Source organism: Pantherophis guttatus, chromosome 1 (assembly GCF_059756535.1).
Source record: "Pantherophis guttatus breed Tessera chromosome 1, ASM5975653v1, whole genome shotgun sequence".
NCBI classification, from domain to species: Eukaryota; Metazoa; Chordata; class Lepidosauria; order Squamata; family Colubridae; genus Pantherophis; species Pantherophis guttatus.
The window spans coordinates 9,899,520-9,927,299 of record NC_142063.1 but is presented as its reverse complement, the minus strand read 5'-3'; the positions used below and the strand labels follow the sequence as shown (position 1 = coordinate 9,927,299).

Genomic DNA, 27,780 nt, shown 5'->3' with positions numbered 1-27,780 from the left:
ACTAGAACTCACCATCTCCCGGTGATTGGCCCAAAGTCACCCAGCCAGCTTTCATGCCTAAGGCGGGACTAGAACTCACTGTCTGCTGGTGATTGGCCCAAAGTCACCCTGCCGGCTTTCATATCTAAGGCGGGACTAGAGCTCCCTGTCTCCTGGTGATTGGCGCAGAATCATCCAGCTGGATTTCATGTCTAAGGCGGGCCTAGAACTCACGGTCTCCCGCTTTCTAGCCTGATAACTTCATCACTGTTTTTTTGTCCCTGGAGCTAATAGATTTATAATTGAGATCGGGCGGTGAATGCCAAAATAATAAAAACAACTTTGCTTGTTCAGTTTTCATTGATTCCTTTGGATGCCCTGAGTGAAAAATATTGATTTTGTCTCAGAGATTGAGCGGTTCCAAGACAGGGGACTATATTGTGCCTCTCCTAGTTTAGAAAGCCTTATATCCGAGTTCACGGTTGATTAAAAATTCAGGGTGGTCGATGAAAATTATTAAAGTAGGGTTCACTGCACGCTCGGCCCCTTTGGACATGTATGTGGTCGTGTCAATGTTGCCATGGCAACTGAAGGGGAAAAAACTCTGTCCCTCTTCCTTCTTTCACCATTTCCTTCCTTTTCCCGTTTCCTTTCTTCCTCTTTTTCCATTTCCTTCTTCTTTCTCCTCTCCTCCCTTTCTTAATTTTCTTTTTTTCTTTCCTTTTCCCCTTCCTCTGCCCCACTTCCCTCTTTCCTTCCGCTTATTCTTCTCCCTTCCTTTCTTTCCTCCTTTCTTCCTTCCTCTCCCTTTCTTTTCCTCCCTACCCCTACCCCTACCCCTACCATCCTTCCTTCTTTTTCTCCCTCCTTCCTCCCACCCTTTCCCTCCCTCCATCTATCCTTTCACTTTCCTTACTTCTTCCCTCCCTCCCTTTCTTCCTCCCTCCCTCCACCCTCCCTCACCTTTCTTCTCCTTTCCTTTCCTTCCTTCCTACCTTCCTTTCCTTCTCTCCTTCCTTCCCTCCACCCTCCCTTTCTCTCCTCCCCTCCCTCCCTTTCTTCCTCTCTCCTCCCTCCCTCTACCCTCCCTCCTTTTCCTTCTCTTTTCCTTTCCTTCCTTCCTTCCTCCCTTCCTTTTCTTCCCTCCTCCCACACTTTATCTCTCCTTCCCTCCCTCCCTTTCTTCATCCCTCCACCCTTCCTCCCTTTCCTTCTCTCCTTCCTTCCCTTCTCCCTCCCTTTCTCTCCTTCCTTCTCTCCCTCCCTTTCTTCCTCCTTCCCTCCCTCCCTCCCTTTCCTTCTCCTTTCCTTTCCTTCTCCTTCTTTCCTTCCTTTCCTTCTCTCCTTCCCTCCCTCCTCCCTCCCTTTCTCTTTCCTTCCCTCCCTCCCTCCCTCCCTTTCCTTCTCTCCCTCTCTCTCTCCATCCCTCCCTCCCTCTCTTTCCCCAAAAGAAGAGGTTATTTCCCTAAACTGCTTTGTTTCGCTAATCAGCATTGCAAGACATCCCTAGTTTTAAAAATTGAATTTATGACGGGGAAATAGCTAAAGCATTGCCTGAAACATGATTACCGCACCAGCAAACAAACCAGTTTAGCTCTGTGCATGTCATAACACCCACACCCCATGCACACACACCTCGTGTGCCCCATATTCAGACAAGGATGAAGACCAGAAAATATTTCTTATTATTGTGTTCCAGGAAACAATAGCTACATGGGATAGTCCGTGAATTTGGCCAGGAAGGGCTGGTAGTTCAGGATTAACAGGGTGGGGAAAATTACTTTTCAGATGAATGGGGCTTTATTTATTAGACCAATGAAGGCTTAAGGAATGTGGCCTTATACAGGTAGTCCTCGATTTACAACAATCCATTTAGTGACCGTTGGAAGTTACAAGGGCACAGAAAAAAGAGACTTACGACCGTTTTTCACAGTTACGACCGTTGCAGCCTCCCCACTGTTCAAATAATTGGATTTGATTGATTTCAAATAAATCCACCAGGACCCTGCAATCTCCCGGCCACTAACTGAATTCCAGATGTTAAGAAGAAGACAAGAGAAAGCTGGAAAACCCAGCCAGCTCTCTTGCACACTTCTGAGTAAACCTGTGCTGGAAGAACAGGTGGCAAAGGACCCCATTTCCAGAATAACAGAATAACGGAAGGGACCTTGGAGGTCTTCTAGTCCAACCCCCTGCTCAAGCAGAAGACCCTCTACCATTTCAGTCAAACAGCTGTCCAGTCTCTTCTCGAAAACATCTGGTGTTGGAGCACCCACCAATTCTGGTGGCAAGGAGTTCCACTGATTAATTGTTCTCATTGTCAGTAAATTTCTCCTTAGTTCCAGGTTGCTTCTCTCCTTGATGAGTTTCCATCCATTGCTTCTTGTCCTGCCTTCGGGTGCTTTGGAGAATAGAATAACAGAATTACAGAATAACAAGAGTTATTGGAAGGGACCTTGAAGGTCGTCTAGTCCAACCCTCTACTCAAGCAGAAGACCTGATGCCATTTCAGACAAATGGCTGTCTAATCTCTTCTTAAAAACCTCCATTGTTGGAGCACCCACAACTTCTAGTGGCAAGTTGTTCCAGTGACTAATTGTTCTCACTGTTAGGACATTTCTCCTTAATTTGAGGTTGCTTCTCTCCTTGATTAGTTTCCACCCATTGTTTCTTGTCCTGTCTTTTGGTGTTTTGGAAAATAAATTGGCCCCCTCCTCTTTGTGGCAGCTCCTCAAATACTGGAATATTGCTATTATATCACCCTTAGTCCTTCATTTTACTTGACTGGACAACATCCACTTCCTGCCACCGTTCTTCATATGTTTTAGCCTCCAGTCCCCTCATCCTCTTTGTTGCTCTTCTCTGCACTCTTTCTAGAATCTCAAAATCTTTTTTACATCGTTGCAACCAAATCCGGATGCAATATTTGAAGTATAAACCGAGTCTTAGAGGCTTGCAATCTAGCATTTGAAACCAGTTAGCTGAAATCATGGTTGGCGGGGTGTAAATTAATCCTACATTGGTCATTTTGCTTTTCCGTTTCGGCCTAGCGATTGGCGTTCACCCGTGTCACTTGACTTTCTCCTTGTGGTGTGTCACACAACTCTGCTTCACGTGAGATTTGTTTTTCCTATAAACGCACCGAAAGTGAGTTGGTGCGTTGGCCTGGATTTGCAAGTCTGGTTGGGTGGACCAAGGCTTAGTTTTGCAGGAATCATGTGAAGTTCATCCATCCAAGAATATTCCAAGGGTCCTGTAAATTCCCCTTGATCTTCTAGTCCTCTTGATTTGTTTAGAGCCACTTCCTCCTACTTCCTCAAACTTTGGAATCAGAATTGTGATTAGATTTTGCCGATCTCTTCTCAAGAGCCTTGGTAGTACAGTGGTCTAAAGCACCCTGTTATTAAGAACAGCTGCCTGCAATTACTGCAGGTTCGAATCTCGCCAGGCTCAAGGTTGACTCAGCCTTCCATCCTTTCTAAGGTAGGTAAATTGAGGACCCAGTTTGTGGGGGCAATAAGCTGACTTTGTATAAATATACAAAAAGGATGAAGGCTATTGCTTAGCGCATTGTAAGCCGCCCTGAGTCTCCGGAGAAGGGCGGCATATAAATCAAATTAAAAAAAAAAAAAAGGAGCCCGGTTAGCCTTAACAGAATAACAGAGTTGGAAGGGAACTTGGAGATCTTCTAGTCCAACCCCCTGCTCAGACAGGAGATATACCATTTCAGACAAATGGCTCTCCAGTCTCTTCTTAAAAACCTCCAGTGATGGAGCAGCCACAACTTCTGGTGGCAAGTCGTTCCACTGGTTAATTATTTCCTGGATCCGAGACTGATCGGTTCTTTCTTCATGCCACTTTTAGGAATTCTCCTCAAATCCACTTCAAATCCCCTCTTAACTTTTAACTGTGGGATCGGCGCTGGCTGTGACATCACAGCAGCCCAGCCAATGGCTACGAAGGAGGGTCTCAAAGCCAGATCAAGGGTGGGTTTTCTGATCCGGTCCGTTAAACGATCTGATCTTCCCGCAAAACAGGATCGCTGGTTCGCCCAAGAGAGCAGATTCCAGAGGGATCCAGAGGTAGATTTGGTTGGGAGTTCAGCCGGTTCGTCTCTTCCTTGTCACCGTGTGGATTCTTTAATCAAAATGTCCGCCGTCTTTTAATTCTCCATCTTGGCCCTTCGTTCCTCAAGTTTGCGTTTCAGCTCCTCGGTCAGCTCTGCAAAGAGAAACAACACGTCAGCAACACACAGCCTGTTCTGCCCCAGCTACGGAACCCAAAGAACGCAGCACAAAGTCCGTTCAAACCTCTAATAAATTTAAATAAAATAAATTTTATTTAATAAATTTAAACTTATTAAATAAGTTTAATAAATAAATCAGTCTTTTACAACAACGGCTGTTAATTAACTGCATTAACAGCCGCCAAGAATTCAAAGAATAATAACTGAAAGCTTACTATGGTTGGCAGAATGCCCAGAAGCAATTTGCAGGAAGCTGATAAGATAAGCAAGACAAGACACGATGGTATGTGAACGAAGTTGTTCCCTGCAAATTGCTTCAGTGGCGTTCCTCCTTAAACAGGCTAAGGAAGTGGCCAATTAGCCCCAAGCCTTACTCTCAAGGCGACCTCCTCCTGAGGAGCCACTCCTGCCTTTTGGCAGCTCTGCATGCCCGTGCATCGAGAAGAGGCTCCTCCTCTTCGTCCTCTTCACTTAAAGGAGCTTCTGGAGGTTCTGAAGGCCCTGGCTGAATCCCCGCCTCTGGCACCACATCTTCTCCAGCCTCCTCACTGTCCGACTCGAGCGCCAGCTGCACAGGCTGCTCGCGCAGCACCACACCAGCCTCCTCGCTGTCAGAATCAGCTACTAGCTGCACAGGCCGCTGACGGGCCACAACACACCCAGAGCAAGTTTGGAAATTAAAGGGAATCCTCACTTAATGACCACTCATCTTACGACAGTCCGAAGTTACGACAGCCACAGAATGGGAGTTTTACAACCCCGTAAAGCAGGGCAGGTTGCTGTAAAAGGGTCACATCGCCCGCCCCCCCCGCAGTCACGTGACCACAAATTGAACAACTTCGCTTACCTTTTAACAGGTTGTGCCGTTTCAAAGCCACGTGACTGCAATTTGCCAGTAAAAAAAAAAAATGCCTGCAGGTAGTTTCCGACATACGACCGTCTGTTTAGTGACCATTCAAAGTTACAACGCCACCGAAAAAAAGCGACTTATGAGTGTTTTTTTCACGCTTACGATTGTTTATTTATTTATTGGTTCGATTTATATGCCGCCCTTCTCCGGAGACTCAGGGTGGCTTACAATGCTTTTAAGCAATAGCCTTCATACTTTTGTATATACCTGCTTAGTAGGGCTTTCGGGCCCCCCCAAGCGGTGTTCTTTTTTTATACAAAGTCAGCTTATTGCCCCCACAAACCGGGTCCTCATTTTACCTACCTCGGAAGGATGGAAGGCTGAGTCAACCTTGAGCCTGGTGAGAATTGAACTTGCAGTAATTGCAGGCAGCTGGAGTTACTAACAGTGCTTTAGTCTGCTGCCCCACCAAGGCTCTTAATTGTTGCTGCGTTCCCCATGGCCATGCGATCAAAATTCAGACCCTTGGCAACTGACTCGTACTTATGACGGGCGCAGCGTCCTGAGGTCACGCGATCCCCTTTTGCGAACTCCTGACCAGCAAAGTCAACGGGGGAGCCAGATTCACTTAACAACCCCGTTATTCACTTAACAAATGTCTCACTTGACAACAGAAAATTTGGGCTCAATTGTGGTCGTAAGTCGAGGACTACCTGTGATTAACGACATATTGATGGAATCCAGTAAGTGGATTTATGGACAATAATAAACTAAACTTACCAGTAGTGGTGCTTCTGAATAACGGAGTCTTCTCTTTGGTGAAGGGTACATCATTTCTGGGGGAAGATTTACCCTCGAGTAAGCTGCCTTTAAGAGATTTAAAAAAACGTATGTTGAGATGTGGAGACTCTGGAAAGAGTGCAAAGAAGAGCAACAAAAATGATTAGGGGACTGGAGGCTAAAACATTTGAAGAACGGTTGCAGGAATTGGGTATGTCTAGTTTGATGAAAAGAAGGACGAGAGGAGACAGGATAGCAGTCTTCCAGGATCTCCGGGGCTGCCACAAAGAAGAGTGAAGTGAAATTCACTTACCTTTGCTACCGGTTCGCAAATGTGAGCACGCTTGCTCACTCGCTCGCTATGCTCACACGCGCCTCCTCCAGTGGTGGGCTGCCCCCGGTTCGCACCGGTTCTATAGAACTGGTAGTAAAACCGGCGGGAGGCTCCGCCCACCGACCCTGACCCAGAAGAGCGTGCATACACGTGAGCGAAGCGAGCCCACACGCACGGCCCTGTTACAAACCAGTAGTAAAGGTAAGTAGAACCCATCCCTGGTTTCCTCCACACATGCACAGAGGGTCGAAAACAGGATGTGATGCCATCTGGGCGGGTGGGCGGGGCCTCCTGCCACCGGCGCTACCAGTTTGCCCGAGCCGGATAGAACCGGCTGAATTTCACCACTGATCCTATCCTATCCTATCCTAAACTGTAACTTTGAATGGTCACTAAATGAACTGTTGTAAGTCAAGGACAGACGGTATCCCCAAATTCCAACTGCATGTAACACCAGGAAGAGAGATTTGCCCTAGGCTAGTGATAACCTTTTTGTCATCGCGTGCCAAAAGCTGGGGGAGTGCCCACACCCATAATTCTATGTGCCCTGCTCCCCCCACAAACTCATGCGTGCGTGGACACCCCCCCTCACATGTTCCCCCTGCTTTTGGCATGTGATGGCCCGGTGGGCCCGGTAGGCCCGTTTTTTACCCTCCCCAGGCTCCAGAGGCTTTCTAGGAACCTGGGGAGGGCAAAAACAGCCTTCCCGCCTCCCTGGAGGCCCTCTGGAGGCCGGAAACAGCCCGTTTGCCGACTTCCGTTGGGCCCAGAAGGGCCAACAATCAGCTGGTCAGCGTGTGCATGTGTGCTGGAGCTGAGCTAGGGCAACGCTTGCGTGCCCATCAATATGGCTCTGCATGCCACCTGTGGCACGCGTGCCATAGGTTTGCCATCACGGCCCTAGGCCCTAAGTCCTCCTTCAGCCTTAGAAAAGATCCTGCCCACTGTCCCATTACCTGCCTTTAGCCCCAGTGGTGGGTTGCCCCCGGTTCGGACCAGTTCGTAAGAACCGGTAGTAAAACCGACGGGAGGCTCCGCCCACTGCCCCGGATGTCACCATAAGCGATCTGCGCATGCGCAGAAGCTTCTGGGCATGTGCAGAAGAGCGCCTGGGTGCGATGCGAACCGGTAGTAAAGGTAAGTGGAACCCACCCCTGCTTAGCACATAACATCCAATGCTCCTATTTAAATTGGCAGAATCATGAGGACCAGAATCCTTTTTCTTTTTTCTTTTTTAAAGAAAGAGACCAGGGTTCATAGCTCAAGGCTCTTTGGATATATTACCCTGAGCATCGTCCTGTCTACCGAACAAATCTGGACAAAAGCTTGTTGCTTTTGTCGTTGGATGACAATAATTGACACGAGGACCCAAGTCTCCCAAACCGTACCGGATTTCGGTGGCCTTTTTGGTGGTTTGGGAGGTACACGAACAGGTGGTGGGGGCCCTTTCCACCTCGCTTCCTGGTCCCCAGGTTCATCCCACGCTGCACCTGCACCAGGTGGAAAGATAGAGAAAATATACCTCAGTTCTCACGGCAGAAAATTTCATTAAAAAAAAAAAAGTCCAGATAGTCCTCGGTTTACAACAGTTTGTTGCAATGGCTCTGAAAAAAATGGACTTACGACCGTTTTTCATGCTTACGACCGTTACAGCATCCCTGAACTCATGTGATCCAAACGGGTGACTAACTCCTATTTATGACGGACGCCGAGTGCAGCGTTCATGTGATCCGGTAGTGATGGCGGCAGGTGGTTCGGAGAACCGGTAGCAAAAATCCCTGTGTCCCCCACCCCACAACCATGCCCAGCTGAGCCACAAGATCATCAGAGGCTTTTTTTTTTACTTTTAAAAGCATTTTTTCTACAACCTCTTCCGATGAAAATATGCTTTTAAAAGTAAAAAAAAAAAAAAAAAGCCTCTGATGATCGTGCGGCTCAGCTGGGATCGTCAGAGGCTCTTCAAAGCATTTTTTTCTGCAACCTCTTGGCCGAAGAGGTGGTAAAAAAAATGCTTTGAAAAGTCTCTGACGATCCCAGCTGAGTTGCCTGATCGGCAGAGGCTTTTCAAAGCATTGGAAAAAATGCTTTGAAAAGTAAAAAAAAAAAAAAAGTTGGCCACACCCACCCAGTCACATTACCCCACCCCCCCTGACCAAACCACACCCACAGAACCGGTAGTAACAAATTTTACATTTCACCCCTGGCGTGATCCCCTTCGAAGTCAATGGGGAAGCCAGATTCGTTTAACAAGCGTGTTACTAGCTGAACAACTGCAGGGATTCACTTAACAACTGTGGCAAGAAAGGTCGTCGAATGGGGCAAAATTCACTGAACAAATGTCTCACTTAGCAACAGAAATTTTGGGCTCAATTGGGGTCATGAGTCCTAAAACCTAGCATTTTTTACCAGATTTCTGGATTTTTACCAGATTGCCCCTCAATCCGCTGGAGGAACAAACCTCAAATCCAACATCTCCTCTGTTTGCAACCTTCCCTGCCGTCTTCCCAATGACTTTCTGGAGAAGCCGGTGGGGGGAAAAAAAATCACAAAAGATGATCACATCATCACAAAGCACTTGGCAACTGGTTGTAAATGCGAACAGGTTGGCAAATATCCGAAATGCAGTCATGTGACCGGGGGATTATTTATTACAGCCAGAAGTATTTTACGGGCCATAAAGCACCCTGTTCCAGTTGTGAATAGTCCTTAAATGACAGTTTGTAAATCGAGGACTACCTGCAATCCCAAATCAGACCCCGTTTTATGATAGCCAGGAGTGTTTGGCTATAAAGCCCCTGTTCCAATTGCGAATAGTCATTAAAAGAACAGACGTAAGTCGAGGACTACCTAGAATCCCAAATCAGACCCTGTTTTATGACAGCCAGGAGTGCTTTATGGGCCCTAAAGTCCCTGTTCCAGTTGTGAATGTCGCTAAACATTTTGTCGTAAGTCAAGGCCTCCTTGAAATCCAAAATCAGATCCCTGGAGTTGCCCATATGAACAGGAAACAGCCTTTGAAGTAGCAACAAACTCTATTTATGTATTTATATTTCGTATTTCCTAACCGCCCCACTCCCTCAAGAGTGGGGCTCTGGGTGGCGTACGATACAATCAATAAAATGAACGCTAAAAATCAGAATAATTTAACGATTAAAAAGGTTAATTTTTTTTTAAAAAAAATAACATAAATTTTCCAAAAGCTGAAAAATTCCAAATTTCACAATTATGGCATCCATTTTGATTTTTTCCACACCAGGGATGAAATGCTACCGGTTCAGACCGGTTCGCCTGAACCGGTAGTAATAAATGCTACCAGTTCGGGCGAATCTGAAGTAAAAAAAAAAAAAAGCTACCGGTCTAGGCGATCCGGTATTTCCGACGATTAGCTGTGCCGTGCGATTTATATTCGCTAGAAAGCAGGAAATCCTGCTTATTAGCGAATCTAAATTGTGCGGCACAGCTGTTCCTTCCCCCTCGCTGTTCTACTTACCTTTGCAGACTCAGAAAAGGCTTCTTAATCCTTGTTCTGCCCCAGCTACGGACCCCAAAGAACGCAGCACACACAAACTCTATACAAAGCTTATTTTACTCAAATAACTTAGTCTTTATCATTCAAAGGCTGTTAATGAACTGTCTTAACAGCCTGCCAGAATTCTAAGATAAGGTAATCACAGTCTTACTAGAGTTGGCAGAAAGCCCAGAAGCAATTTTGCAGACACGAAGGAGAGTGAACTAAAGTTGTTCCCTACAAATTGCTTCAGTCGGCGTTCCTCCTTCAATAGGCTAAGGGAGTGGCCAATTAGCCCTAAGCCTTACTCTTGAGGAGACCTCCTCCTGAGGAGCCACTCTTGCCTTTTGGCCGCTCTGTGCGCCCGTGCATCGAGAAGAGGCTCCTCCTCTTCATCCTCTTCACTTATGGAAGCTTCTGGAGGTTCTGAAGGCCCTGGCTGAATCCCTGCCTCTGCCACCACATCTTCTCCAGCCTCCTCACTGTCCTACTTGAGCGCCAGCTGCACAGGCTGCTGGCGCAGCACCCCACCAGCCTCCTCGTTGTCTGAATCAGCTACAATCTGCACAGGCCGCTGACGGGCCACAACACTCCTCCTTTTTCAGGGCTGCGTGGTAGCGCTTGTGGTGCACATGCGCATAAAGCATGTGTTTGATGCGCACTACACATGCACGCACGAAGCGAACCGGTAGCAGACTTCAGAGCATTTCAACCCTGTTCCAAATGCCTGCATTCTAAAATCGCTCTCACTTCCAGCCTGGTCTACCTGCTAGGGTTGTTGTTCCGCTGGGGATTGTAATATCACTCGCGTGATCCGCCGTTCTCCACTCACCTTCTTCGTTCACGTACGTCTTCTGCGGAGGGTCTTCCTCCTCGTAGACATGAATGGGTTGGGGGGCCGATGCCCGGCGCGGAGGCGGGATGGGCACGATCGGTGGCAGAGGAGGAGGCTGGGACGGCCAATTCGAATTCAGCGATTCAACGCTCTTTTGTTTCACAAGTTCGCCTGCAGGCAAATGGAGAGACGTACAGGTGATCCTCGACTTGTTCAGTGACCGTCCGAAGTGAGAGCGGCATTGAAAAAAGCGCTTTTCACACTTAAGACCGCTGCAGTATTCCCAGGGTCACGGGATCAAAAATTTGGGCACTGGACCACTGGTTCATATTTGTGACGGTTGCAGGGTTCCTGGGGTCAGGAGTTCCCTCTTTACGACCTTCTGACCAGCAAATTCGACAGGGAAGCCTGGATCGCTTTTAACAACTGCCATGATTCAATTAAGGACTATGGCAAGAAAGGTCGTAAAAGGGGGCAAAACTCACTTCACAGCTGTCTCACTTGGCAACGGAAAAGTTGGACTCAGTTATGGTCATAAATTGAGGACAACCTATAGTGGGGAGATTCCAGCCAAGCTGATCGATCCATTAACTGTCTATCTGTCTGTCTATCTATCTGCCATTTATCTATCTATTATCTATCTATCTGTCTGTCTGTCTGTCTATCTATCTATCTATCTATCTATCTATCTATCTATCTATCTATCTATCTATCTATCTATCTATCTATCTATTCCGCCAGGCCGGGCTATCAACATAATAATTTTAAATTGGGGTATTTTAAATTTCTGGGGTTTTAAATTGAGCCAAATTTATTTAATAATTTTAAATTTTTAATTGATGTTTGTCTTGTGTTTTTAAATAGGCTGTACACCGCCCTGAGTCCTTCGGGAGAAGGGCGGTATAGAAATAAAATTATACTTACTTATACTTATCTATCTATCTATCCATCTATCATCTATCATCTATCTACCATCTGTTAATTGTCTCTCTCTCTCTCTTCCATCTATGTATCAATTTATCAATCTATCAACCTACATCTATCTATCCATCCATAAATCATCTACCATCTAATTCTCTCTCTCTGTCTCTCAATCAAACTCTATCAAATATATCTATCTATCTATCAACCATATCTGTCAGCTATCTCAATCAATCATATCTATCTATCTATCTATCTATCTATCTATCTATCTATCTATCTATCTATCTATATCTTTCATAAGGGACACAGTGGCTCAGTGGCTAAGACACCGAGCTTGTTGATCAAAAGGTCGGCAGTTCAGCGGTTCGAATCCCTAGTGCCGCGTAACGGGGTGAGCTCCCGTGACTTGTCCCAGCTTCTGCCAACCTAGCAGTTCGAAAGCAGGTAAAAAATGCAAGTGGAAAAATAGGGACCACCTTTGGTGGGAAGGGAACAGCGTTCCGTGCGCCTTTGGCATTGAGTCATGCCGGCCACATGACCACGGAGACGTCTTCAGACAGCGCTGGCTCTTCAGCTTTGAAATGGAGATGAGCACCACCCCCTAGAGTCAGGAACAACTAGCACATATGTGCGAGGGGAACCTTTACCTTTACTTTATCTCTATCATCTATCTATCTATCTATCTATCTATCTATCTATCTATCTATCTATCTATCTATCTATCTATCTATCTATCATCTATCTATATCATCAATCTCTATGTGGTGGTGCAGTGCTGAGAATCCAGTATTGCAGGCTAACTCTGCCCACTGCCAGGAGTTCGATCCTGACCACCTCAAGGTGGACTCAGCCTTCCATCCTTCGGAGGTGGGTAAAATGAGGACCCAGATTGTTGGGGGCCAAAAGGCTGACTCTGTAAACTGCTTAGAGAGGGCTGTAAAGCACTGTGAAGCAGTATATAAGTCTAAGTGCTATTGCCTATGTATATTTCATATTTCTAAAGCAGCCATCTCCCTCAAAAAACGCGACAGGGCAGGGTACAATATAACGCAACTGATAAAGAAAACAACCTCTAAATCCTAACCTGAGAAACTGAAAAATTAAATTAGGGATAAGCATTTCAAGATTATATTATATAATGATAATTAAAACACCCAAAGGTGGAGGAAGGAAATCCCCAGATAGCCATTTAGTGTTGAATTATTACAAGTGGGGGGGGTTTCAAGTGACTAGCTAGCCCCACTGTTGTGGGGTCCTATCTCTGCCCCCCCATTCCATTCCATTCCATTCCATTCCATATTTTCTATTCTATTCTATTCTATTCTATTCTATTCTATTCTATTCTATTCTATTCTATTCTATTCTATTCCATTCCATTCCATTCCATTCCATTCCATATTTTCTATTCTATTCTATTCCATTCCATTCCATTCCATTCCATTCCATTCCATATTTTCTATTCTATTCTATTCTATTCTATTCTATTCTATTCTATTCTATTCTATTCTATTCTATTCTATTATTCTATTCTATTCTAGTCCATTCCATTCCATTCCATTCCATTCCATATTTTCTATTCTATTCTATTCTATTCTATTCTATTCTATTCTATTCTATTCTATTCTATTCTATTCTATTCTATTCCATTCCATTCCATTCCATTCCATTCCATTCCATTCCATATTTTCTATTCTATTCTATTCTATTCTATTCTATTCTATTCTATTCTATTCTATTCTATTCTATTCCATTCCATTCCATTCCATTCCATTCTATTCTATTCCATTCCATTCTATTCTATTCCATTCCATATTTTCTATTCTATTCTATTCTATTCTAGTCCATTCCATTCCATTCCATTCCATTCCATTCCATTCCATTCCATATTTTCTATTCTATTCTATTCTATTCTATTCCATTCCATTCCATTCCATATTTTCTATTCTATTCTATTCTATTCTATTCTATTCTATTCTATTCCATTCCATTCGATATTTTCTATTCTATTCTATTCCATTCCATTCCATTCCATTCCATTCCATTCCTTCCATTCCATATTTTCTATTCTATTCTATTCTATTCTATTCTATTCTATTCTATTCCATTCCATTCCATTCCATTCCATATTTTCTATTCTATTCTATTCTATTCTATTCTATTCTATTCTATTCTATTCTATTCTATTCTATTCCATTCCATTCCATTCCATTCCATTCCATTCCATTCCATTCCATATTTTCTATTCTATTCTATTCTATTCTATTCTATTCTATTCTATTCTATTCTATTCTATTCCATTCCATTCCATTCCATATTTTCTATTCTATTCTATTCTATTCTATTCTATTCCATTCCATTCGATATTTTCTATTCTATTCTATTCCATTCCATTCCATTCCATTCCATTCCATTCCATTCCATTCCATTCCATATTTTCTATTCTATTCTATTCTATTCTATTCTATTCTATTCCATTCCATTCCATTCCATTCCATTCCATATTTTCTATTCTATTCTATTCTATTCTATTCTATTCTATTCTATTCTATTCTATTCTATTCCATTCCATTCCATTCCATTCCATTCCATTCCATTCCATATTTTCTATTCTATTCTATTCTATTCTATTCCATTCCATTCCATTCCATTCCATTCCATTCCATTCCATTCCATTCCATTCCATTCCATATTTTCTATTCTATTCTATTCTATTCTATTCTATTCTATTCTATTCTATTCTATTCCATTCCATTCCATTCCATTCCATTCCATTCCATATTTTCTATTCTATTCTATTCTATTCTATTCTATTCTATTCTATTCTATTCTATTCTATTCTATTCCATTCCATTCCATTCCATTCCATTCCATTCCATATTTTCTATTCTATTCTATTCTATTCTATTCTATTCTATTCTATTCTATTCTATTCTATTCTATTCTATTCTATTCCATTCTATTCCATTCCATTCCATTCCATTCCATTCCATTCCATTCCAACTATCTCTTGGCAAAGAAAATTTTGTGGAAGCGTCATAGCATTCATGGACCAATTTGAAGCAGGAAGTAAAACAGATTCTTCCATGATCCAGGTGCGAATTCAGCCACGGAATTAGCATCAAGGTACCTTTACCAGGTGGTTGGGGGTCTTCAGGCTCCAAGGGGGACCCCGACATGCTCTGTTCACTTTCCTGATCCGTCTCCATGACCTCTGCAAAGGAAAGAAGTCCTGGTAGAAAATGGGGAGTTGCTTCTGACTTCTGATCACATTTTGACTTACAGGTAGTCCTCGACTTACAACCGTTCGTTTAGTGACCCTTCCAAGTTACAGCGGCACTGGAAAAAAAAGCGACTTAGGGCCATGTTTCACACTTAGGACCTTTGTAGCATCCCCGTGGTCACGTGATCAAAATTCAGAAGATTGGCAAGTGGTTCGTATTTAGGACCCGGGTACCTTCGAGACCGTCTTCTGCCACCAATAGCCTCCCACCGACCAGTCCGCTCCCACAGAGAGGGTCTCCTCAGGGTGCCATCAGCCAAGTTATGTCGGCTGGCGACACCCAGGGGGAGGGCCTTCTCTGTGGGTGTCCCAGCCCTGTGGAATGAACTGCCCCCGGAAATACGTAAGATCTCCGACCCCCGGGTGTTTCGCTGCGCACTGAAGACCCTGTTGTTCCGCCAGGCCGGGCTGTCAATATAATAATTTTAAATTGGGGTATTTTAATTTTTAGGGTTTTAAATCGGCCAAATCTATTTAATTATTTTAATTTTTAATTATTGTTGTGTCTTGTGTTTTTAAATTGGCTGTACACCGCCCTGAGTCCTTCGGGAGAAGGGCGGTATAGAAATAAAATTATTATTATTATTATTATTATTATTATTATTATTATTATTATTATTATTATTATTATTATTATTATTATTATTATTATGACGGTCATAGTGTCCCCAGGGTCACATGATCCCCCCCTTTTTTTTTGCTTTAATTTATATGCCGCCTTTCTCCAGAGACTCAGGGCGGCTTACAGTGCGTTAAGCAATAGCCTTCATCCTTTTGTATATTTATACAAAGTCAGCTTATTGCCCCCACAATCTGGTTCCTCATTTTACCTACCTTAGAAAGGATGGAAGGCTGAGTCAACCTTGAGCCTGGTGAGATTTGAACTTGCAGTGATTGCAGGCAGCAGATGTTAATAACAGTGCTTTAGTCCACTGTACTAACAGGCTCTTTTATGACCGTCTGACAAGTCCAATAGGGAATCTGGATTCACTTAACAACCAAGTGACTAACTTAACAACGGCAGTGATTCACTGAACTGTCTTGCTTAGCAACAGAAATTTGGGGCTCCGTTGTGGTCGCAAGTCGAAGATTGCCTGCTATTCCTCCCCTTTGCTCTCCAGCGCCCCAAACAATTCTAGATATATGGGGGAGGCTTACCCAGCGCCATGGCGTAGCTCTTCTCCACGCTGAGTGGCACGAGGATGCCCTTCGTCTTGGTGATGAAGAAGTCAAGCACGGCCATGAGGGAGGAGCAGTAACTCTGAGAGGGGAGAAAAGCGTGGGAATGGAGAAGGGGCCAAAGCTTTCCTGGAGTCAGCTGAAAAAACTCAAAAGATGACAGCGGAATTTCAAGACATCTGAAAACTCTCAGCTGTTTTGAGTTACTCCCGCCTTGTGTTGGAGTTCAGATGGCTGGGGATGGGAGAAGGAAGGAAGGAAGGAAATAGAGAAGGGAAGGAGGGAGGGAGGAAGGAAGAAAAGGAGGGAGGGAGGAAGGAAGGAAGGGAGGATAGAAGGAAGGGGAAGCAGGAGTAGGGGAGGAAGAAAGGAAGGAAATAGAGAAGGAAGGGAGGGAGGGAGGAAATAGAGAAGGAAGGGAGGGAGGGAGGGAGGGAGGAAGGAAGGAAGGAGAAGGAGAAGGAAGAGAAGAAGGAGGGAAGGAAATAGAGAAGGAAGGGAGGAAGAAAGGAAGAAAAGGAGGGAGGGAGGAAAGAAGGGAGGATAGAAGGAAGGGGAAGCAGAAGTAGGGGAGGAAGAAAGGAAGGAAATAGAGAAGGAAGGGAGGGAGGGAGGAAATAGAGAAGGAAGGAAGGGAAGAAGGGAGGAAGGAAGAAAAGGAGGGAGGGGGAAAGAAGTAAGGAAGGAAGGAGAAGGAGAAGTAAGGGAAGAAGTAAGGAAGGAAATAGAGAAGGAAGGGAGGGAGGGAGGAAATAGAGAAGGAAGGAAGGGAAGAAAGGAGGAAGGAAGAAAAGGAGGGAGCGAGGAAGAAGGAAGGAAGGAAGGAAGGAGAAGGAGAAGTAAGGGAAGAAGTAAGGAAGGAAATAGAGAAGGAAGGGAGGAAGGAAGGAAGAAAAGGAGGGAGGGAGGGAGGGAAGATGGGAGGAAAGGAAGGGGAAGGAGGAGGAAGGAAGGAAATAGAGAAGGAAGGAAGGAAAGAAAGAAGGGAGGGAGGGAGGGAGGGAAGAAGGAAGGAGAAGGAGAGGTAGGTGAGGATGAAAGGAAGGAAAGATGGAACTAGAGAGGAAGGAAGGAAGGAGAAGAGGAAGGAAGGATATAAAGGAGGAAGGAAGGATGGAAATAAAGGAGGAGAAGAGGAAGGAAGGAAGGGGATAGAGAAGGAGGAAGGAAGGAAGGAAAGAAAGAAAGAAAAAACCCACCTATAACCATGAGGTTGCCATATGCTGCGAGAGTTCAGCTGAGAACATGCAAGCTTTTCACATATTTCCCCACTTGCATGAGATCTAGTAACCTGGGGAGCTTGTCCATTTTAAAAAGTGTATATTTTAAACAAATAACTTGAAAAAGGTATCTGAGCAAGTTCTATTCTCCATTCCCTTCTTTTCTAAAAATGCTTCATCACCCCCCCATCACCCCATAACCCTCCTGGTCCCCTTACCGGCTTTTCCATAACGATGATGTATTCCCCACCGACGACGTTGATTTTATAGTGCTTGACACTCACGGCTCTGCAAAGAACACAAAACGGAATCCGAATTCTGTCCCCTCTTAAATTTCACCCTGGGGTGTGATTTCATTTAGGCCATTTCCAAGGTCAGAAGGCAAAATACAGGTAGTCCTCGACTTACGACTGCCACTGAGCCCAACATTTACGTTGTTAAGTGAGAAATTGGTTAAGGGGGCTTTGCCCCATTTTACGACTTTTCCTGACACATTTGTTAAGTGAATCACTGCAATTGTGACATTAGTGACACCGTTGTTAAGTGAATCCGGCTTCCCCGTGGACTTTGCTTGTCAAAAAGTTGCAAAAGGGGGATCATGTGATCCCGGAACACTGCAACCGTCATAAATGTGAGTCAGATGTCAAGCGTTCTGAAGGTAAATCACATGACCATGGGGATGCAGCAACGGTCGTAAGTGTGAAAAACGGTCGGAAGTCACTTGTTTCAGTACAGTTGTAACTTCAAACGGTCACTAAACAAACTGTTGTAAGCTGAGGACTACCTGTAGCAGGTTAAGCTCATTGTTCTCTGTAGACAGATGTCTGAAAGGCAGGAAGTAAGTCGTAAGTCGAGAACTGCCAGTAACCAGATCTTGAAAGAATGAACATTCTTTATTTTGGGCATTTTAGTATTTCATTGTTCTGAGCATTTTTATTCGTGAACTGGGATCCTAGGATTTCTGGGACTCTCTCTGTGTGTGTGTAAATTTAAAAAAACCCAGAAAACTCACCCATGCAACTTCTGCCGAACCGTCAACGAGAAACTCTTCCCATCCTGTCCAGGCCGCAACAACATGTTGCCGTAATTTTCATTCTGCTCCAGAAGGGCCACAGCTTCCATTCTGGAGACCTGGAAGAAACAGCTGGGAGAAGAAAGAAAGAAAGGAAGGAAGGAAGGAAGGAAGGAAGGAAGGAAGGAAGGAAGGAAGGAAGGAGGGAGGGAGGGAGGGAGGGAGGGAGGGAGGGAGGGAGGGAAGGAAGGAAGGAAGGAAGGAAGGAAGGAAGGAAGGAAGGAAGGAAGGAAGGAAAGTAGAAGCAGGAAGGAAAGAAGGAAGGAGAAAGAAAGAGAAAGAAAAAAAAAGATGAAGGAAAATAAACAAAAAATAGGGAGGAAGAAGGAAGGAAGCAAGGAAGAGAGAGAGAAGGAGGGACGGAGGAAGGAACGAAAGAAGGAAGGAGAAAGAAAGAAAGAGAGAGAGAGAGAAAGACAGAGAAAGAAAGAAAGAAAGAAAAAGGAAGGAAGGAAGGAAGGAAGGAAGGAAGGAAGGAAGGAAGGAAGGAAGGAAGGAAGGAAGGAAGGAAGGAAGGAAGAACCAATCAACCTTAAGAGTGTGCGACACTGCAAGGTTTTTGGTCAACAGAAAGCACTTGGTTCCAGAGCTGCTCTATCTGCCCATTCTTATATTTATTTATTGGATGTTGATCAGGCCTTTATTATTTTATAAGTAACTCAAGGTACCCAACTTCCTCCTCCTATTTTTCCTACTACAACAACAACCCACCCCTGAGGTGGGTTGGCTCAAAGTCACCAAGCCAGGTCTAGAACTCTCAGTCTCCTAGTGATTGCCCAAAGTCATTCAGCCTGCTTTCATGTCGAAGGCAGAACTAGAACTCACAGTCTCCTGGTGACTGGTTCAATGTCACTCACCAGCTTTCATGCCTAAGGTGGAACTAGAACTCCCAGTCTCCTGGTGATTGGCCCAAAGTCATTCAGCCTGCTTTCATGCCTAAGGCAGAATTAGAACTCACCAGACATCTCCTGGTGACTGGTTCAATGTCACCCAGCAGCTTTCATGCCTAAGGTGAAACTAGAACTCTCAGTCTCCTGGTGATTGGCCCAAAGTCATTCAGCCTGCCTAAGGCAGAACTAAAACTCACCGTCTCCTGGTGACTGGTTCAATGTCACCCAGCAGCTTTCATGCCTAAGGTGAAACTAGAACTCTCATTCTCCTAGTGACTGGCCGAAAGTCACCCAGCCGGCTTTCATGCCTAAGGCGGGACTAGAACTCACCGTCTCCTGGTTTCTAGACTGGCCCTTTCACCACTACACCAAACTGGCTTGATGTGACAGTAATGCAATTCGTGGATTTTGAAAGAAACACACCAAGAAGGCATCTCCCGATCTTCATCACAAGTTTGTGTGAACAAACGCCGCCAGCAGCTCACAACTTACTCACTTGGGCAGTTTCTCTTCCCTTTTGAGGGTCACGCTGAGGTTGGATCGCCTCTCTTGCTCCTTCTCCAAGGCTTCAGACAACCTGTACAAGTGTCCCGGCAACAACGACACGGATTCCGGGATCTTCATCTAAGGATCACAGAAGACAGACTGAGCTGGTGCCCAAATCTACGTTTTTAAAAACATTCAGAGGTCGTCCTCGGCTTACGATGCCCAAAATTGAGCCCAAAATTTCTGTCGCTGAGCGAGACATTTGTGAAGTGAGTTCTGCCCCGTTTTACCACCTTTCTCGCCGCAGGTCGTTAAGTGAATCGCCAACGTTTGATCAAGTTAGTCAGGCGGTTGTTAAATGAATCTGGCTTCGCCATTGACTTGGCTGGTCAGTGGGGATCGCATGACCTCGGAAACACAGCAACGGTCGTAAGTATGAGTCGGTGGCCAAGCGTCTGAATGTGGATCATGGAGATGCCAGAAAGGTCGTAAGTGTGAAAAACGGTCCTACCTATATAGAAGGTACCGGTTGTCATTCACTTTTTTTCAGTGCCATTGTAACTTTGAATGGTCACTAAATGACCTGCTGTAAGTCGAGGACTGCCTGTGCAAATCACCTTAACGTTTGTTCCAGGGCTATTTAATTTGGATGGAAAAAAAAATCACATAATTACAGGTCGTCCTCGACTTACGACCACGACTGAGCCCAACATTTCTGTAGCTAAGCCCGGCAGTTGTTAAAAAGGAGCTTTGCTCCCATTTACAACCTGTCTTACCACCGTTGTTATGCGAATCGCCGCCGTTGTTAAGTGAACGCGGCGGTCGCTAAGCGAATCTGGCTTCCCCTCATTGACTTTGCTTGTCAGAAGGTCGCAAAAAGGGGATCACGTGACCTTGGGACACTGCGACCGTCATAAATACGAGTCACTCCATTTTAAGTATTGACACCCTGCTACTCTTGTCTGAATTTAAAATAAATAAGTACAAGACCTTCCAGAAAATGATTTATTGCTTAAGAAGGCTGGCAGAGAATAAATGACCCCCCTACCTCCAACATGGTGAGTATAAAACCTTTCCACATTTCCTGCTGTTCCAGGTTCTCCATCTGTAAAGGGAACACAAAGCCCATGTAAGGTACGCATGATGTCAGAATTGGAATTGTGGGATCATAGAGTCACACGGTTCGAAAGGACCTTGGAGGTCCTGGAATCACAGAGTCACAGGGTTGGAAGGGAGATCATGGAATCACATTATGGGGGGGTTGCATCAGTAGTCATGAAATCATAGAGTCCAAAGGTTGGAAGGGACCTTGGAGGTCATGGAATCACAGTTATGGGGGGTTGCAACAGAGGTCTTGAGATCATAGAGGGGTTGGAAGGTACCTTGGAGGTCATGGAATGACAGAGTCACAGGGTTGGAAGGGAGATCATGGAATCACGGTTATGGGGGTTGCAACAGTGGTTGTGAAATCATAGAGTCCAAGGGTTGGAAGGGACCTTGGAGGTCATGGAATCACAGTTATGGAGGTTGCAACAGAGGTCATGAAATCATAGAGTCCAAGAGTTGAAAGGGACCTTGGAGGTCATGGAATCATAGTTATGGAGGTTGCAACAGAGGTCGTGAAATCATAGAGTCCAAGGGTTGGAAGGGACCTTGGAGGTCATGGAATCATAGTTATGGAGGTTGCAACAGAGGTCGTGAAATCATAAGAGTCCAAGGGTTGGAAGGGACCTTGGAGGTCATGGAATCACAGTTATGGAGGTTGCAACAGAGGTCGTGAAATCATAGAGTCCGAGGGTTGGAAGGGACCTTGGAGGTCATGGAATCACAGTTATGGAGGTTGCAACAGAGGTCATGAAATCATAGAGTCCAAGGGTTGGAAGGGACCTTGGAGGTCATGGAATCACAGTTATGGAGGTTGCAACAGAGGTCATGAAATCATAGAGTCACAGGGAAGAAACGGACCTCGGCCATCTTGTAATCATAGAGTCACAAGGTTGGAAGCAACCCTGGAGATCATGAAATCTTAGAGCCGTAGAGTTGTTAAAAGACCTTGAGATCTTCTAGTAATCTAGTTCAACCTCCAGCCCACACAAGACTCATCAGACTATCTCAGACAAATCCGATGTCCAATCTTAGCTGAAGATCTTCCAGTGACGGAGCCTGCAAAATTCTAGAATTAATTTGGTTTTGTTGTGATTTAGATTCTAGATCGGGGGGGTCTCCGAAACGTGGCCACTTTAAGGCTTGCGGACTTCAATTCCCAGAATTCCTCAGCCAGGCTGGCTGAGGAATTCTGGGAATTGAAGTCCGTAAACCTTAAAATTTCCATGTTTGGGAGACCCCCAGATCTAGATTAATCCAGCTTTTTTCTAGCACGATACAAATACCGACCGGGATTTAAAGTTAAAAAAGAAAAAAGAAGAAGAAGATGATATGGTTTTGGAAAGATTTTGCAACCATCTTTATTTCAGGAACAGCTCATGGGTGGAATAATCCCTTTGTAACAAAAAAAAAAAAAAGAGAAATAAATAAAATACATTACCCTCAACTTTACTTCTTGGTTCCACATCCTGAGAGTCAGCCCTGGTTTTTCTGTAGACATGGGACTCATGCTTCTTGGACAGTTGTCTTCGGCCAGGGAGACCAAGTCAGTCAGATCAATTTTCTCAATATACTGGAGGTGAGGAAGAACGAGTAAAAAAGTCGGTTTCCAAGCTTCTAGTCCTCAAGGTTGCAGTTTATCCAAGTCAGCTGCCAAAGCTAGCCTTTTTCCTTCTACTCCAGGGGTGGGCAAATATGGTCCCTTTATGACCTGTGGACTTCAACTCCCAGAATTCCTGAGCCAGCTTGGCTGGCTCAGGAATTCTGGGAGTTGAAGTCCACAGGTTGTAAAAGGGCCACAGTTGCCCATCCCTGTTCTACCCAATCTAACGGTTTCTTATTTGGCCCAACAACTTTTTTCAAGATTCAAACATAGGAAGGTCTTAAGACACTAGACGATCCAATCTCCGAATGCAAAACTTTATTGAGTACATCGTTTCGGCACCGATGAGGGCAAAACCAGATCTAGCTAATTCCCGCGCAAAGCCACATAGTTAAAACATTGGATTCTCCCTCCCCCTATTAGAGCAGGTCACATTGTCCAATGGAGTCTTTTTGTAATGAGAAAAAGTCTTTGGATTTGGCAAACACTTGCAAAAGTGGCCTTGGCTCTCACAGCTCGTCTTCTTGATGTCTGGAGCATACATTTCATGTCACTTTACACACACCACGCAACACCGCACTGTACTTACCTGACTTTCTCTGTTGGTGTGGTAGAAATACAGTGTGGAGCCCCAAAGGCCAGCCCAGTACTTCTTATAATCCTATTAAAATAAAAAGAGAACAGACGAATGGGATTCTCTTGAAATGGTAAGGGCTTTGATCTCACAGTCCCGCCCGCCATCTTGACTTTTTTGCCCTCCCCCCCTGCAGTCAACAACAGATTGGACATTTGTGTGTGTATGCGCGCGCACAATTTCTGGGATTTCCAGAGAGAAAACATTCCATTGAAGTTCCATGTTTTACAGGGAGACTTCAATTTACGACCACAATTGGGCCATAAAAAAGCTTATGTTGCTAAGTGAGACATTTGTTGTGAGTTTGGCCCCATTTTATGACCTCATTTGTACTTGCCACAGCTGTTAATTAGCTATTATGCCTAAGGCGGGACTAGAACTCACAGCCTCCTGCTTTCAAGACCAGCATTTTAACCATTACGCATAATGGGTTCACATTTCCATTCCATCATGATCTGATATTTTTGTAAGTTACCAAGACGTGCGATTAGATAAATAAAACGGGCAAGAAACATTGGGCACAGTATACAGTTAGAAGAATGGGAAAGGGCATGGGAAAACAATTACAGTATGACAAAATCAGTAGCATATAAGGAGAATCATTATAAAATGTGGTACAGATGGTATCTAGCTCCTTCAAGGCTAACGAAAATGTACCCGAATGTAAAATCTGTTTGCTGGAAATGTAAATAAGCTCAGGGTACTTTCTTCCATGCCTGGTGGCTTTGCCCGGAAATCAAGAAATATTGGAGGAAAATAAAAACATGGATAGTAGAAATAATAGAGCAAGAAATTGGATTAGAACCAGAAATCTTTTTATTAGGCATGATTAAAGGGAACATTAGAAAAGACATAAAATATCTAACACTACATATAATTACGGCGGCTAGATTGGCACTAGCACAATTGTGGAAAACAGATCGTTTGCCAACGGACCAGGAGGTAATTCAAAAAATTTGTACATGTGCAGAAATGGACAAATTAACCTTAGAATTAAAAGACAAGGAAGACTCAAAATATTTTGAAGTATGGAACAGATGGTACAAGTGGATAAATCAAAAGGAAAAAAAGTAAAGACAAAATTTAGGAAAAATTAAAAGTAATAAATAGGCACCGTCATGTAGATAGAGTAGGTAATAAGTTACTGGGTTTTTTATTATTATTATTTATTTATTTATATGCCACCCTTCTCTCGTGACCAGAGTGGCTCATTCTACTTTATAATAAAGGGACAGAATCTTGCAAGTCTGGAAGTACCCTCACTCTGTCAAAGACCTTGGAGGACTCATCTCTAATGATCTAAGCGCCAGGATTCACCGTAACAACATTGCCAAAAAGACATTAAGATTTGTTAACCTAATCTTGCGTCGCTTCTTCTCCGGTAATATCGTACCGCAAACTAGGGCATACAAAACCTTTGCTAGACCAATTCTCGAATACAGCTCATCTGTCTGGATCCCGCACTGCATATCGGACATTAATACGATCGAACGAGTCCAGAGATATTTCACGAGAAGAGTCCTCCACTCCTCCGCTCGCAACAGGATACCTTATGCCACCAGACTTGAAATTCTGGACTTAGACAACTTAGAACTACGCCGCCTTCGGTTTGACCTAAGCGTAGTACACAAAATTAACTGCTACGATGTCCTACCTGTCAATGACTACTTCGGCTTCAACCGCAACAATACACGAGCAAACAATAGAAACAAACTTAAGATAAACCGCTCCAAACTCGATTGCAGGAAATACGACTTCAGCAACAGAGTGGTCAATGCCTGGAATGCACTACCTGACTCTGTGGTTTCATCCCAAACCCCCAAACTTTAATCTTAGATTGCCTACTGTCGACCTCACCCCATTCCTAAGAGGTGTGTAAGGGGCATGCATAAGTGCACCAATGTGGCTACCGTCCCTGTCCTAATGTTCCCTTTTATTTGTATCCATCTCATGCATTCATAATCATGTTTATACTTATATCTGTTATCTAATACATGCTTGACAAAGTAAATAAATAAATAAAGTACAATTTTGTCCCTATTTCATTCTCCTTTACAGCCTGAGAAACTAGGGAGGGTCCCTTCTGAACCTCCTTCTCCACCCGTTATACAGCAGAGGGCTATGCGGCCTCTTATCTGACTGTTCCCTAGCTAAAATGTATTCCTCATCTCCTGAGAAACTAAGGAGGGTCCCTTCTACGTCTTTTTCTCCACCTGTTATGCAGCTGAGGCAATGTTGCCTCTTATCTGTTCCCTAGGCAGCATTCCCCCACCCTTTAGAGCCCAAGAAACTATGGAGGGTCCCTTCTATGTCTTTTTCTCCATTTATTATGCAGCTTCAGGCTATGCTGCCTCTTATATGACCATTCGCTAGGCAGCATCTCTCCCCCCCCATCTCCTTTACAGCTGGAGAAACTAGGGAGAGTCCCTTCTAATCTCTTTCTCCATCTGTTATGCAGCTTCAGGCTATGCTGCCTCTTATATGACCGTTCACTAGGCAGCATCTCTCCCCCCCACATCTCCATTACAGCTTGAGAAGCTAGGGAGAGTCCCTTCTAATCTCTTTCTCTGTCTGTTATGCAGTTGAGGGCTAGGCTATCTCTTATCTGACTGTTCCCAAGGCAGCGTTTCTTCCCGAGTTTCCTTCACATCCAAAGAAACTAGGGAGGGTTTCTTCTGAGCTTCTTTCTCCATCCGTTATGCAGCTTCAGGCTATGCTGCCTCTTATCTGACTGTTCCCTAGGCACCATTCACCTTCCCCACCCAGCCCGTCTCCTTTAAAGCCTGAGAAACTAGGGAGGGTCCCTTCTGAGTCTCTTTCTCTATCCATTATACAGGTAGTCCTTGACCTATGACCATAACAGAGCCCAGAATTTATGTTGCAAAAGTGAGACGTTTGTTAAGTGAGTTTTGCCCCCCCCCGTTTTACGTCTTTTCTTGCCGCACGTGTTAAGTGAATCACTGCGGTTGTTAAATTAGTAACAACCCGGTTGTTAAGGGAATCTTGCTTCCTCACTGACTTTGCTTTGTCAGAAGGGGATCACGTGACCCCGAGACACTGCAACCGTCATAAATAGGAACCAGCGGTCAAGCATCCGAATGTAAATCACGTGACTGCAGGGATGCTGCAACAGTCGTTAAGTGTGAAAAATGGTCATCGGTCACCTTTTTTCAGTGCCGTAGTAGCTTCAAACGTCACTAAACCAACTGTTGTTAAGTCGAGGACTACCTGTACAGCTGAGGGCTACGCCGCCTCTTATCTGTCCGTTCCTAGGAATCAATCCTTCCTCAGTCGCTCAAAGTCTTTCTCACATACTCTTACACTTCCTGATATGCCAGACAAGGCTGTTTGAAACTACCACCACCACCCGTGATTAAAATTCATCCCCTACCCTTATCTCCCAGGGAGGAAAAACAGCTGTATTTCCCTCCCCCAGATGTGAAGAGCTTCCAAAGAGCCTCCGTTCTGGTTTCCCCATGCTCTTTGGCCCCCCCGTTTCTTCTCCCGAAGCAAGCCAGAGAAAGGTACCTGGTCCCACGGGTTCTTTTTTTCCAAGAAGCCCTCGTAGTAATGGGGGGGCAGAGCGGCCTTGGCTTTGGCTGACCTCTGGCCTGGTGCGGCCATCGCTTCCTGCCACTCTGGCCAGAGAAGCCAGTGGTTGAAGAACTCTCTCTCTCTCTCTCTCTCTGCCGAGTTGAGGAATCTACACCAGGAAGCAAATATGCAATAAATTCAGCGGCACAGATTTTTTTCTTCTTCTTCCTGGGTGTTTTTTTTTTTTTTTTTTTTGCAGGCACCTGTAAATTTCTCCGGGGGGCCGTCCCCTCGGCCGGTGTCCTTGGACACTTGGACCTTGGACAGGGGGAAAGGGGCCCGGAGGTTTTGCCAGCTGGTTCCTCCTCGCTTGAGCTGACACGAAGAAAAGGAGGCGGCCGGCTTTTGTTTCAGAGGCACAAAATGATTTCAGACTCGCTGGTTGGTCCCAGCCGGCTGTCGCGATCCGTATCTGGCTCTTCCCCAACCAGCCAGCAGGTTCAGCTTTTTTCCGAACGGAGGAGAAAAAAAAGGGGAGAAGAGGAGCAGGGTTTTCTGAGAAAGTGCAGAAAGCGGCTTTCGAGAGGTCTCCTTTCGGTGATTTTGGGCAAAGCAGGGGTGCGACACGTTGGAAGTCCTGGACGGAGTTCAAATCCAGCTTGTTGCTGATGAGGCTGAGCTCCTGATGACCACCAGGGGGCAGCAGGGAGAGAGAGAGAGAGAGAGAGAGGGAGGGAGGGAGGGAAGGAGGGAGAGAGAGAGAGAGAGGAAGAGGAAGAGAGAGGGAGGGAGGGAGAGAGAGAGAAAGCAAAGAGAGAAAGAGTGAGAGAATGGGAAGGAGGGAGAGAAAGAGAGAAAGAGGGAGGGAGGGAGAGAGAGAGAAAGAGTGAGAGAATGGGAGGGAGGGAGAGAAAGAGAGAAAGAAGGAGAGGGAGGGAGGGAGAGAAAGAGCGAGAGAGAGAGGGAGAGAAAGAGAAAGGGAGGGAGAGAGGGAGGGAGGGAGAGGGAGGGAGAGAAAGAACAAGAGACAGAGGGAGGGAGAGAGAGAGAAAGAGAGAGAGAGGGAGGGAGAGAAAGAGCGAGAGAGGGAGGGAAGGAGAGAGAAAAAAGAGAAAGAGAGAAAGAGGAAAAGAGAGAGGGGGAGGGAGAGAGAGAGAGAGAAAGCAAAGAGAGAAAGAGTGAGAGAATATAAGAAGAAAGAGGGAGAGAGAGGGAGGGAAGGAGAGAAAGAAAGAGCAAGAGAGAGGGAGAGAGAGAGAGAGAAAGCGTAAGAGAAAAAGAGCAAGAGAATGGGAAGGAGGGAGAGAAAGAGAAAGAGGGAG

At 45.0% G+C, this 27,780-nt stretch overlaps 1 protein-coding gene across 2 annotated transcripts; it reads right to left on the bottom strand.

Annotated features, from left to right (window-relative positions):
- Nucleotides 1–1,486: 1,486 nt before the first annotated feature.
- STAP2 (signal transducing adaptor family member 2) lies at nucleotides 1,487–27,171 on the bottom strand. Of its 2 annotated transcripts, XM_087894928.1 has the most exons (15): nucleotides 26,722–27,171; nucleotides 26,453–26,627; nucleotides 22,880–22,951; nucleotides 22,129–22,260; nucleotides 20,632–20,688; nucleotides 19,594–19,721; nucleotides 18,148–18,279; nucleotides 17,354–17,423; nucleotides 15,895–15,997; nucleotides 14,584–14,667; nucleotides 10,530–10,703; nucleotides 7,578–7,679; nucleotides 5,856–5,942; nucleotides 3,618–4,200; nucleotides 1,487–3,349 (listed from the first exon to the last, which is right to left on the bottom strand). In XM_087894928.1, the coding sequence occupies exons 2-14, from the start codon at nucleotides 26,546–26,548 to the stop codon at nucleotides 4,142–4,144; spliced, it is 1,296 nt and encodes a 431-aa protein (XP_087751054.1). In that variant the 5' UTR covers nucleotides 26,549–26,627; nucleotides 26,722–27,171; the 3' UTR covers nucleotides 1,487–3,349; nucleotides 3,618–4,141. The 2 variants fall into 2 exon arrangements, with proteins under 2 accessions (XP_087751054.1, XP_087751096.1); XM_087894970.1 differs by having other exon boundaries at nucleotides 14,590–14,667; nucleotides 26,453–27,171.
- Nucleotides 27,172–27,780: the final 609 nt, after the last annotated feature.

Bases quoted from the DNA above. Each gene is read 5' to 3' on its own strand.
- STAP2 (XM_087894928.1), bottom strand. From the start codon at position 26,548: ATGGCCGCACCAGGCCAGAGGTCAGCCAAAGCCAAGGCCGCTCTGCCC. The intron at 14,668-15,894 runs GTAAGCCTCCCC...TTTCCTTTGCAG, and splicing joins GAGCTACGCCATGGCGCTGG to AGGTCATGGAGACGGATCAG. The intron at 5,943-7,577 runs GTACGGTTTGGG...AATCTCTTAAAG, and splicing joins AAAAAGGCCACCGAAATCCG to GCAGCTTACTCGAGGGTAAA.